The sequence below is a fragment of the Chrysochloris asiatica genome, unplaced genomic scaffold (genome assembly GCF_000296735.1).
Source record: "Chrysochloris asiatica unplaced genomic scaffold, ChrAsi1.0 scaffold00179, whole genome shotgun sequence".
Taxonomy (NCBI): domain Eukaryota; kingdom Metazoa; phylum Chordata; class Mammalia; order Afrosoricida; family Chrysochloridae; genus Chrysochloris; species Chrysochloris asiatica.
The window spans coordinates 4,254,653-4,267,352 of NW_006408697.1; the positions used below are offsets into that span (position 1 = coordinate 4,254,653).

The following is a 12,700-nucleotide window of genomic DNA, read 5'->3' on the forward strand; positions in this document are numbered from 1 at the left end:
GGGAGAGAAAGGAATAGTCAGAAATATCACACTAGAAGGCTTGTAAGTTCGTCTTCTGCCTATGACTGATTGGAATACCTTAAATGGGGCTGCAGCCTACCCAGTGAATGAGGCTTCCTGCGGAGCCTTTGCAATACATAAAACTATAGGTAGAATCCGGAACCACACCCAGATCTCCAGAGATGAGAAATCTTCACTTGAAAGGATGAGCAGACCAGCCTGGAGCAGCTAGAAGAATAAAACATACCTCTTGAAAGAACAACCTGCAGGAAAAATGGAGGCAGATGGACTGTTACTACAAGAACAAACAAATTGCATCCCTAGGAAACATCAAGGCAAGTGGCCAGGTCCTCTCAACGCAAACCCCCTTCCAAGACTAAGACTCAATGGAAATGCACGCTCTGATTGGTGCATCACCAATCGGGGGAAGTGGGGTAAAAGCAATGAAGCAGCAAGCTAAGCCCTACAATGTTCAGTGGACTTCTGTGGACCCAGTTGGGGACCTGGTTGGAAAGCAGTTTGAGGAGACCTGGGGACTCTTGGGCCCAGCATCAGTGGCGTGGCCACGGAGGACTCCAGAGGAGAGTGGAACTACCGGCTGATGGGAAGAGAGGGCATGTGCACAGGAGTGCCCACACTTGCAGATGATACCCACATGACCTGGACTGGATGACTGGATGTTCAGAGCTCAAAGAAAGAAGAAAGAAGGGGGAGTGGGAAGAAGAGTGAGCTGATACAATCTGATGAACTTGACCTATACCTATGGTGCAGCAACTCAAAAGAAGGAATAAATCCTTACAGTAAGAAACATTCCCACCCCCTCCCCACACAGAGTGGATGGAGATGGGCAACTTGGACATTAGGTATTCAAATGGGGAGGAGGGGACTACAAAGGCAAGAAGTGACTGGCTTACAAGCTTTCAAGAGGTAACCTAGTGCTAGGGGGCATCGAGGAAGGCAGAATCTCCAGTGGGTACTATTCAATCTTTCTGGGCGGAGCTGATGAAAGGAAATACAGATTGGTAACTCATGATACTGTTGTGAATAATGCTTATCAGGATGGATGATGAGGGTTGGAAATGCAAATGTAGATGTTTTGTAGCAAGGAAGGGAGTGATTAATTCTCCAGTCTAAGAGCGAAGGTCTCGGACCATCAATGGAGAAGAGCCGAGAGCGGGACCCTACCCAGAGAAACAGAGATGCCTGAGATAGAGACAGAGATGATGACGTGGAGTAATGAAGCGGCTGGGGACTTTGGATCCAGAAAGGGAAAGTGACTGGGGGGGCGGGGGGGGCGGGGAAGTGTGGGAGGTGGGTTTCTAGGATATACCCTTTGGTTGGTTGAAGATGCATGGAGGGGATTGGAACCATGGCTATGAGATGATATACGATGGAATGAATGTAGAACTAAAGCTCTCTCATGTAAACTGTCATATAATTCACAATAAAACATCAAAACACACACATACACACACACAACAGGAAAGAGTAATTGGAAATTTGATGAGTGCTCTGGTACTTTTGTATTCTTGTGGTTATTAGTTGCCTTTGTGTCAGCTCTAGCATCCCTGCATAGGGTTTCCAAGGCTTTAAATCTTTACAGGAGCAGAAATCCTCATCTTTCTGGTGGGTTTGAACTGCTGATCTTGTGGTTTGCAGTCTTTGTTCACTGAATAGCTTTGAACAAACCAGAGCAGTGATATGGTTTATCCTACAGTGTCAAACACTCCTTTTCTGTTCTTCAAAATTTGAAAGAATCCTTTGAAACTGCTTGTTTTTACTCCCCATTCAGCATAGAATGGCATGGACATACCTGTAGTGGTAATCCTCTATCCTTTGCTTATATTTTTGGTTTTTCTTGTTGATTTTTCTGTTTGTTCTTTTACCAAACATTAACTTATTCTTATATTCAAGAAAAGTCATTTCTTTAGTCATGATTAAAGATTTCAGATGTGGAAATATTTGCCAATCTTAGCCTCCAATCATGAAATCACATCATTAGATGATTTTATGGTGTGCTGCTATAGGATCAGCACTGGGTGCTAACCGCAGGGTCAGCGGTATCAAACCCACCAAGCACTCCTTGGAGCCTCTCCACAGGGTTGCTCTGAGTCAGAGCTGACTCAACAACTGTAGGTTTGCGTTTGGGCTTTGGGCAGTGAAAGAGGCAGCAGATAATTGATGCGTTTGTTGGTTGTTCTTCCTTGATTTGTACATTACCAGCATTTAGCACATCACATCAAGAGGGACACGGGGAATAATACAAGTATTTATACAGAGATCACTATGTCCTTGTTTGGGCAGCCTTTGAAAGTTAGAACTGAGCCTGCGAGAGGTGAATTTTGTTAATTCCTTTCTTGCTGCCAGTAGTGATTTGTAGCTATGATATTTAATGAGTCCGTCATATGAGAACAAGAAACAAAACAACTTTTGCTGCAATTTCTAACTCATCAGTAAGGGTATTCGGGTGTCCCTGGGCAACGGCCCACAGTAATAGGTAGAACTTTTTTTTCCAATTTCAATAAAAAGGCTTTCCCAATGTTTTGGGGGTATTTTCATGACTCATGGTACATACATAAAAGACTTTGTTAAGAGCATTTGGTATACATTTGAGATACATTCCTGATCCTGTTCTTAAGAATTTGTAGGTGACTTGGAACAGGTGAGTATAATTCTTATTACTTCAGTGTAAGAAAAGACCTAGCGCATTTTTAGTGATTTCAAAGCCGCACATGTAGCAAGTGAAGATGACTGTGAAGCGTAGAGATTGGTTCCGTTGTTTCTAAGTGAGGGCAAGTTTATATAACATTAACGGGCAAGTCCTGGTCCCAATGTGGCACTGTGGGATAATGCATTGGACTACAAGGTTGCTTTGAACCACAAGGTGGGCGGTTCAAACTCACCAGCCGCTCCTCGGAAACCCTATACAGGGTCGCTCTGAGTTGGAATTGACTCAACGGCACTTAACAACAACATCAAAGGGCAAGTAGGAGTTGCCTGTAAGTCAGACATTTATAATCCAGGGAATGCCCGGATAGAGAGTGTAGTAAAAATAACCATTTCTGAAAATGAGGCCAAACTTAACGTTTAGTGATCCAGACTAGAGTCGATTCTCCTGTTATTATAGACCAAAAAGCAAAGAAAATGATCACATTAAGCCTACCAAAAATTTTGACGCTTTTAGAAGTATCTTCCAAATAACCATAAAATAAAAATTCCAAAAATTCGTGGAAGAGTAGAATTTAAAAGATAATGGAATTTTCCCACAAACTTTTCAAAGCCCCCTTGTGTATGTGTATGTAAAATCTCAGTAAATCCTTATTGGGGCCGAAGTTACATTAGCTCATTCCTTCTGCTCATAAATGAATTTTCCCAGTGCTTATTATGGGTTGTGCATTTTACAGTGATAAAATATGAAATGTACTAAACTGTGAAACTGTAATAGGTGGTTTCTCTCTTTTTAATTTTTCATTTTTAAGCTACTCTAATATATATAAAATATTATAATAGGTCTATTCTATTTTTTCTTTTCTTTTTTAAGCTCCTCTTAACACCAGATAAAATAATACAAAGGGGCTTCAAAAAGTTTGTGGGGAAATTCCATTCCCTTTTAATTCCATTTTTTCACACTTTTTGAAGCCCCTTGTATACCATCTGAACTTGGGCCAGACCCCCACAGCCCAGTTCTGGGTAGCCACTGGCATCATGAAGTTCGTGTAATAGCCTAGATTGTGAAACTCAGGAAAGGGGAGGCTCTCACATTAATTTTCATTTCTATGAAGATGTATACAAAGAATAGAGGATTTGGGTGGCGTTGTACTTTTTTGTTAGTTTTTTTCTGGAAACAGCTCTTTCAGTTTTGGCTTTTTTTTTTTTTTTTAAGGTTTTATTGTGAATTAAGTGATAGATTACATGGGGGAACACCAGTTTTACATTCATCGTTTCATTGCAATGATTTTAATCTCTATGCATCATCATTCAACCATTCAACAGTATTTGCTTCTGTTCCATCCGTTTTTTTGTTTTTGTTTTTTGCGGGGAGGGTAGTATACAAAAACACTCAGGAATATATAATCATTTAACCAACTAAAGGGCACATTCTGCAAGCTTCCTCCTGGCCACCAGCACACAGCCTTTCTCTTTCCATGAGTCTAGAGTCTTCAGCTGCTCCCTCTCTCCATGTCCCCATCTCTGCCTCCATCTCTGGTGTCGCTGCTTCTCTGGATAGGGTCCCACATTCTACTCGTGCTCTTCTCCCTTGATGGTCCTAGGGCCCTCTGTTCCTGGATTGTAAGATTAACTGCTCCCCTCTTTTTGTTACAAAACTTCTGCCTTTACAGTTGTGACAGTTGCAGTTAGTCATGATAACAATTAGTCACTATTGAATCATAAGAATCTTATCCCTGTCTCCCTTCACCAGACCATCTAGACAATAGAATAAAAAACTGTTCAGTGGGGTTCTACCATCTCCCTCACACTCTAAAACTAAACTCTCTCTTGACAACTTGTAAATCGCCAGTCACTTCATACCTTTATAGCTGCCGCATCCCTGTTACCCCCCTCCCGCCCCATTTTAGGTAGCCAGTGTCTAAGTTGCTTTGGTTTTATTTTTAAGGGAAAGTCAATAAGTGTTGCTACTAGAGTTCCAGTTCATCCATGCACAATTTGATTCCAAACACAATGTGTTTAAACACAGTTCTGCAGTCTTTCTGACTAGAAGTTGAGGTATTAAGTTATACATGAGAGCCACCGGGTATTGGGTGAGGCTCTTGGTTTTTCGTATTTACAGTCTTAGACAGAATTAGTAGTTATTTGGTTTTATTGTAGCCCAAGTTGCTGCTGATCTCTTTAGGATAATGATTTGACTATTAACTTCCAAAAACCATACTTCAGAGAGCACATTGTAATTTTGTTGTTGTTTTGAAGGGTTAAGCCATTCAGTAGCTATGGATTATGATGACCAGCCCCTGTATTAATTAATATCTTTATGGGTATGTCGTCAGTGACTCTCACAAGCTTTCTAACCTTACTAGTACTCATCTGGTTAGTTTATCTTTTAATTTGTTTCATCTTTTACCAAATTATTAAATTTAAAGATGAAATGTAACTAATTGTGGGAAGCATGAGCTTACCACTTCAAATTGCATCCTGATGCGTTATTTAGATACCATCTTCTAATCAGTACTCTACAATGGGCAGTCTTTCAAAAGTACTGGACATGTTGGTCTGTGACGTTTGAAGGTCTTTGGTAGAACGTTAAAGAAGTATTTCCAATGTTTGCTTCTGTAAAATATGAAATATTGTCATCACTATAATAAAGGAGAAAAAATGAATTCTCTGCTTTTAAGACAACTGTACTGGAAGACAAAGTTAAGTGTGGGGACACAGTGTCATCCAAACTTTGCCACCCCCTGGCCCCTTTATCAGCATGAGAACATTTCCCTGAGGAAGGCCATACGGCATACAACAGGCAGTTAATGCCCCTGCTCCCCTGGACGATTGGTTGGTGTGGTTGCTCTGTGGTCTTTGAAAAAAAAATAGGTATTTAATACAGCATTGATTTATAGGGTCCCTGATTAATAATGTATCTTGTTCGGTGCTGTGACGATGTCCCCACTCCCACTGGTCTTAACATAAATAGGCGAAGTTCTGTGTGTACTTGTTAAGTGCCATGGATTCAGTTCCAACTCAGAGCAACCCTGTATAGGGTTTCCGAGGAGCACCTGGTGGGTTTGACCCACTGACCTTTCAGTTGCCAGGCCAGTGCTGATCCTACAGTGCTGCACCAGGACTCTCCGTGTGTCATTAGAATAGTTTCATTTATACAGTCTTCAGTCATCACCAAAACCAATGAGCCTCCAGGGCTTCCCCGGTGGGACCCAGAACTTCTGATGACTGGTGGGTTGATATTGGTGTTTTAGCTGGTGGAGGCAGTGACCTCAGACTGTGGACTGTGAACGGAGACCTCGTTGGACATGTCCACTGCAGGGAGATCATCTGTTCCGTTGCCTTCTCCAACCAGCCTGAAGGAGTATCTATCAACGTGATTGCTGGGGGCTTAGAGAATGGGATTGTCCGGTAAGAGGGGTTTCTATCCTCTTTGATCGCTTTCCTTCATAAGGAGAGAGCAGTTTCAGAAATTAGCATGTTACTACTTAATATTTAGAGCTGTAAAATCACCTTTGGATATATATATATATATTTCAACTATTTTATTTATAAATGTTAAAATAGCTTCATTACAGTTACACATTTTTATAATGTTTGTTAAGTATATAAGAATACCAATATAAAATAAACAAAGCATATGGTTCCCTGATTCCCATTCCATACCCCGCAAACTTAACTGTTTACTGTGCTTTCTTCCAGACCACATAGGTTTTTTTCCTTAATGAGATGATGCCTTTTCCCCTCTAGGTTATGGAGTACTTGGGACTTAAAACCTGTGCGGGAAATTACGTTTCCTAAATCACACAAGCCTATTGTAAGGTAAAATATCTCCCCCTGTATTCTCTAGAACGTATTTTGCGATGCTTTTATTAGGGAAATATTAAAGCACACAGACAATGGAAGCATATGATTAAAATCATCATCATAAAAGGGCCCCATTTGTCAGATGCCAGATTGCCTGTGACGGCCCCAAAAGAGAGGCAGTCTTTGTCTTCTGGGAACTTAACATCTGTGTCCGGAACTTACTTGTCTAGTTGAAAGGCCCACAGTGTAACACCCGGGAAGACCTCTGGAACTGTAGACTTTATATCTGTTTCTTTTTCTTCCTTGAAGAGAAGCATGGGTGGTAGTGCAGCTGGTAAATGCTGAACAGCTAACTGAAAGGTTTTGAGAGTGAGCCTGCCAGGGGCTCCGCATAGGAAGAGACTTGGCAGCTGCTCATTTCTGGATGCAGCCTCCAAAGAAGCCCTCGGGCAGTCCTGTCCTCCAGCAGTGAGGCCACATGAGTCAGAAACACATGGCCAGCATCCAACCAGTCTTCTGCTTACTTAGCAAACATTGTGGCTTTAAAAATTCCATTGGAAGTGCTTCCAATTGTACTTTATTACGATAAATTTTTCAATGCACCAAATTTTATGAACTTCGTTTATTAGTGTTATATCTGTTCCCATTTGTGTTTCAGGGAATTAAATATCTCTGTGAAATTGTACCTTAATTTCTGTCTGTAAGGAGAAAACTCTCATACTGTTCTACTTTTTATAGTTTCCTATACCTGACTATTTGCTGTGTAGGTAATAAGGAAAACAAGCAAAGAAGTCACATGCTGATCTCTTTGACCCTGATGTTATTCTGTGTGACCTAGTGAGAATGAGTTTCACAAAGGGGTGGGGTGGGGTCCACAGTATAAGTCAGCTGTATTAGAATCATGGTTTCAGCCAATGAGTTGTACACGGTCACCTAGTTGATAACTATGCTCCAGTAAAGACATCTTAACCTTTCACACTAGTTCCTAACTGTTCACCACTAACCCATCCAGGGTTAAGATAAAATATATGAACTGGATTTATTTTGCAGCCTTACATTCTCCTGTGATGGCCACCATTTGTACACAGCCAACAGTGAAGGGACTGTGATTGCCTGGTGTCGCAAGGACCAGCAGCGTTTGAAACAGCCCATGTTCTATTCCTTCCTGAGCAGCTATGCAGCTGGGTGACTGTGAGAGGACTTAGTCTCCAAGGCACTTGAACTCCAAGTCACATCTGTCCACTTCTCCAGTTTTAGAAGATTGGCCTAAAGAAATGGATGATGAAAGACATCATCCAAATCAAGTCCCTCCATCTTCAGTGTGCTGGAGCCTACCAGATCCTGGGGGAGACTCGTGTCCTGATTAGGGCACATCTGGAGGGTGGTGTCCGTGTGTGCTGCCAACAAGCTGTCAGTCTCGCATGGTGACGCCAAAGCTTACGTTTAAAGTTCTGTCCCACAAACACATTCCAAAGAAAAGAGTAGGACCTCCTTTTTGTATTATCCCAAAAGGACCAGCAGTATTTAAATTGGGATAATTGTTTATACACAATACTCTTTGAAAATGTTAAATTTTTTAAAGTTTTCTGCCCTGAGATAACCCCCACCCACCACCCAGAAAAAGGAAAGAAAAGGACAAAGATTTCAAGATGCTAGAATTGCTTTGAGAAGCAGATTATCCAGTAGGTGCCTCAGCACCACACATTTTATGGGAACCTGATACTAAAAGTCAAAACTACCGATGGCTCTCAGTGTTGTCAGCTTTGCCAGTTGCCCGAATTTTTTGACATCCACAGAATGAAAGCAGGTATCTTTGATTTCAGACACCTCCAATTTCTTCATAAAAATCTGACTTAACATTCATAACACTAGCTGTTGAGTCAGTAAGGTTTAAACACAGTGATAACTCATTTATACCTGTCATTCACAGATGTAGAAAGTCTCCACTCTATGAAAGTTTGCACAGGTATTAATAGGACAGTTTAGATAAGGCATTTCCTCTAAAGTGCAGGAGTTTTCACCCCCACAACACAATTAGAAAAGGAAAGGAGAGAGCTTATTTTGTCTTAAAAAGGAGGCAGATTATCTACTCTGTTCCTACTGACATATGTCACCTGAGAATTCCAAAAATCTTGGAATCGTCTGTCTCTACCATGATATCATAGCTCTATTTTTAACCTGAGGTGCTCTTTTATTGGCTTTGAAATGACTGTAAAATAAGATCAGTAATATGTTACCACCAGATAAAAGTGTGTATTCCAGCCCCAAAATAACTGGAGCGTTGGTTATAGAGATTTAACTCATGGTGTTTACAGAACAACTTTTGTAATTTCCAGACTTTCTAAAACATTCTGATTAAATATTACATACAATTCCAAAGTCTCTGCTGTCCAGATAAGTCCAAGAGAAAGCAAAAGACAGTGTGTATTTCTGACCGTGGGAGAGCCGTACACAGCCTGGACGCTAACACGGCGGGCTGAGCGTGAACTCTGAGGCCTACGTAATTGCAGAGATACGGTGGCCCCTATTCACGTTGAAGTGATTTATTTGCTCGGTTGGAAAACAATTGCAGCTCTTGTCTAGCTTTCATTTTTGACTGCGAGCTTTAACTTAGTCACCCATTAGAATAGGGGTGCTACACAATCCTTTTTATTTAATGTCCAAATTTTATCATTTACCTAAAAAGAAAAATATGCAAAATAACTGCTGTTATTAAGAATGCAATATTATATTTTTGTGTAAAAATAAAAATTAATTGGGGGGATTATTTATTCAGCATGAAGCCTTATATGTATATGTTTGAAACACCTCATAAATGTGCATGTTGTAGCGAGCATTTCTGTAAATTACCACAAACTCTGTTATATTTGTATATACTGCCACTTCAATTTGGGAATAAATTTCATGAAAATATATTTAAAGACCCAGTCTTTAAAAATTTTATAGACTCTGACCAATTCTCAAGTCAGTGGCCTTTTCTTGAACTCACATGAATTTAATTGTTGGTGCCATTGAGAGGATAGGAGCTCTGTGACTCAGTAGGATAAGCACTGGATTACTAACCACAGGGTCAGTGGTTCGAGTCCTCCAGCTGCTCTGCGAGGAAAAAGATGAGACTTTCTGCTCCCACAGTGATTTACAGCCTCCAAGTTGCTATGACTCGGAACCAACAATGAGAGGATGACTTTCATTTCTTAATTATGATTTTTTTTTAATACTAAAATTTTAGGTTTCAACCTAACTCTTCCTTCAGTGGGGAGTCCTACCATGGTGCTGTGGGCTAATGCGCCAGACTGCAAAGCCATTTGAACTGCAAGGTCACCAGTTCAAGCTCACCAGCTGCTGCTCAGAAACCCTATACAGGGGTTTGCTGTGGGTTGGAACAATCTCTAAGGCACTTAACAACAACAACAACATCCTTCAGTGGCGTTTAGATGGCACTCACCTGAAGGAAAAGCGCACCGGCCCCTCCTGTAGGTGACCCTAGCTGATGTAGGGGCCACAGACCCAGTGACCACACACACCCAACAGGTAGAGCCCATAACCACAGTACACTGCTCCAGAGGCACAGATCACCAGGAGAAAACAACAGGAAAAATGTGATTTCGCTTGAGGATACCTATGAAACCCTTTCGAGGGAGTGAAATTTTTTGAAATCTATTGGATAAATAGAAATTGAACAGGTGAAGGTAGGCACAGATGTGTTCCAAACTCAGCATCATACATTTCTGAAGTCTCTGAGGTGGGAACATCAGCAAACAAAGGCCCAGTGAAGGAGTGTCCCATACACCCCGAGCCCCTGAGTAATACAAATGGTTCACCTGCTCAGCAGTTAGCTGAGATTCTAATCCACTCAGAGGTGCTTAGAAGAAAGGTGTGGAGATCTCCCGTTACTGGGAATCTGTGGCTCGTACTTGTCCTCTGACAGTTTAATGCTGTTAAGAGAAGAGTCACACTTGGCTTTGAAAGCTGTGCATGAATCTGTCAGCTTGACAGCAACTACTTTGTTTTTGTTTGTGTTCTGTATACATCCCAATTTTTCTGGGGGACATTCCAACATTGTGGGTAAATTCAGCCAACAATAGCCCAAGAGCCCGGAATTATTTCCCCCCTAGCTTTGCATCTGCAGTGCTTTAAGGGGACTTGACGAGAGCACTCTTGGTGGGTCTGTCCCCAGGAGAAGGCAACAGCAGTGTGTTTCAGTGCAAAACCCAGCCTCCCCTACAAGCCTCCATTTGACCCTCCTTCCAGCAGCATCCCAGTGAATGCCTCCCTGTGCAGGCCGCAGGGGGATTACTCTGGGGCCAAGAACTAGGGCTACAAAGTCAATACTCATAAACACGAGCAGGGAGGAAAGAAATTCTCAAAAGATCATCGATTTTTGTTCTTCTTGTTATTATTGTTGAGAATGTACACATCAAAACATAAACCAATTCAACAGCTTCAACATGTACAGTTAGTTCCGTGAGTGTGACCACAGTCTTCCAGTTAGCCATTCTGACCCTCCTTCTGCGTCATTCTACCCTTATTTACGTAAACTCACCATCCCATAAATGTCCCATCTAACCTTTCAAGTTGCTGTCATCAATTTGTCCCAAATTGTGCTCAAAAGGGCCTTTTTTTTTTTTTTTAAACGAGATTAGCTACACTATTTTGTGGTTTCAAGAAATCTTCAGGTTTAAGGTTTAAATGTTTGAAGATTCACTCAGCATAACAGTTTCAGATATTTATTCAGAAATATGGCATCCTGAACATTTATTTTATCAATAATCATGAAAAAAGGAGATTCAGGTTGTTCTTGAGTTGTTGAGTTCACCATGTTATAATTGCCCTTACTTTGCTGTTCCCGATCTGTCCCAATCTGTCCCAACTCCATATCTCAGGATAACACTCTACACCAGGGTGGGAGAAGGGTCACAATAGGAAGTCCTAGATACAATGGGAGGAAAATGGAACAAAACTCAAAATCATACCAAAACAAAAAAACCTAGCTTACTGGTCATACTTTGGACATACTGTCAGGAGGGACCAGACCCTGGAGAAGGATATCATGTTTGGTACAATGAAAGGTCATAGAAAAAGAGAAAGACCCCCAACTAGATGGATTGGTACAGTGGCAGCAGCAATGGGCTCAAATGTAGCAACGATTGTGAGGTTGGCCCAGGGCCAGGCAGTGTTTCAGGGATAAATTGTACCAGAAACAGTCTCTTTCAATCTAGTAACCATTGGTTTTTCTCTGTGGTAAATCACTTCATGTTAGTACTTTGCTGTTGGTTTTTATCCCTTTATCCACTGATCCGGAGTACTGATGTGGTACTGGGGGTTAATTTGCTGGACTGTAAAATCAGTTTGAACCACAAGGTCAGCAGTTCAAGCTCACCTGCTGCTTCTCAGAAGCTCTATACAAGGTTGCTATGAGTTGGAATTGACTCAACAGGACTTACAAACAACAACACAGCATGTCTACAAGAAAAAGACAAATAGCCCAATTAAAAATGATCACAATATCAAATTAGAAGGCAACAATAGGAAGACCAAGGAAATCAAGACAAATACCCGGAAACTGAATAACACCCTGCTGAAAAGCGACTGGGTAGTACAAGAAATTAAACATGAATTCACAAAGTTCCTAGAAACAAATGAGAATGAAAACACAACATACCAAAATCTTCAGGACACGGCGAAAGCGGTGCTGAGAGGACACTTTATTGCAATAGATGCACACGTCCAAAAAGAAGAAAGAACCAAAATTAACACATTAACACGGCATCTACAACAATTAGAAACAGACCAACAGAGGGAACCTACAGCCACCAAAAGAAAAGAAATAATAAAGATTACAGTAGAAATAAATGAGATAGAAAACAAACTATAGAAACAATCAACAGGACAAGAAGCTGGTTCTTTGAAAGGATTAACCAAATTAACAGACCATTGGCAAACCTAACAAAAGAAAAGAGGGAGAAGACACAAAGAACACACATTAGAAACCATATGGGCAATGTCACAACAGAACCAAAGGAAATCAAAAGGATAATAACAGAATAATCTGAAGAGTTGTACTCCAACAAATTTGAAAACGTAGAACAGATGGATAAATTCTTAGGAAAAGAAGACCTACCAAAAGTTACACACAGTGAAGTAGAAAACCTGAACAGATCCATTTAAAAAAAGAAAAAATTGATCAGGTCATCAAAAAACTCCCAACCAAAAAAAAAAAACCTCC

The 12,700-nt window shown here is 41.0% G+C and overlaps 1 protein-coding gene across 1 annotated transcript in view; it reads left to right on the forward strand.

The window, feature by feature from the left end:
* The window catches only part of LYST (lysosomal trafficking regulator), a 222,988-nt gene extending 215,325 nt beyond the window's left edge, over positions 1 to 7,663 (forward strand). Inside the window, exons 49-51 of the mRNA XM_006872009.1 lie at positions 5,922 to 6,078; positions 6,418 to 6,489; positions 7,525 to 7,663. Coding sequence (XP_006872071.1) covers positions 5,922 to 6,078; positions 6,418 to 6,489; positions 7,525 to 7,663 — 368 coding nt within the window. The remainder of the gene's footprint in view (positions 1 to 5,921; positions 6,079 to 6,417; positions 6,490 to 7,524) is intronic.
* The last annotated feature ends 5,037 nt before the right edge of the window (positions 7,664 to 12,700 follow it).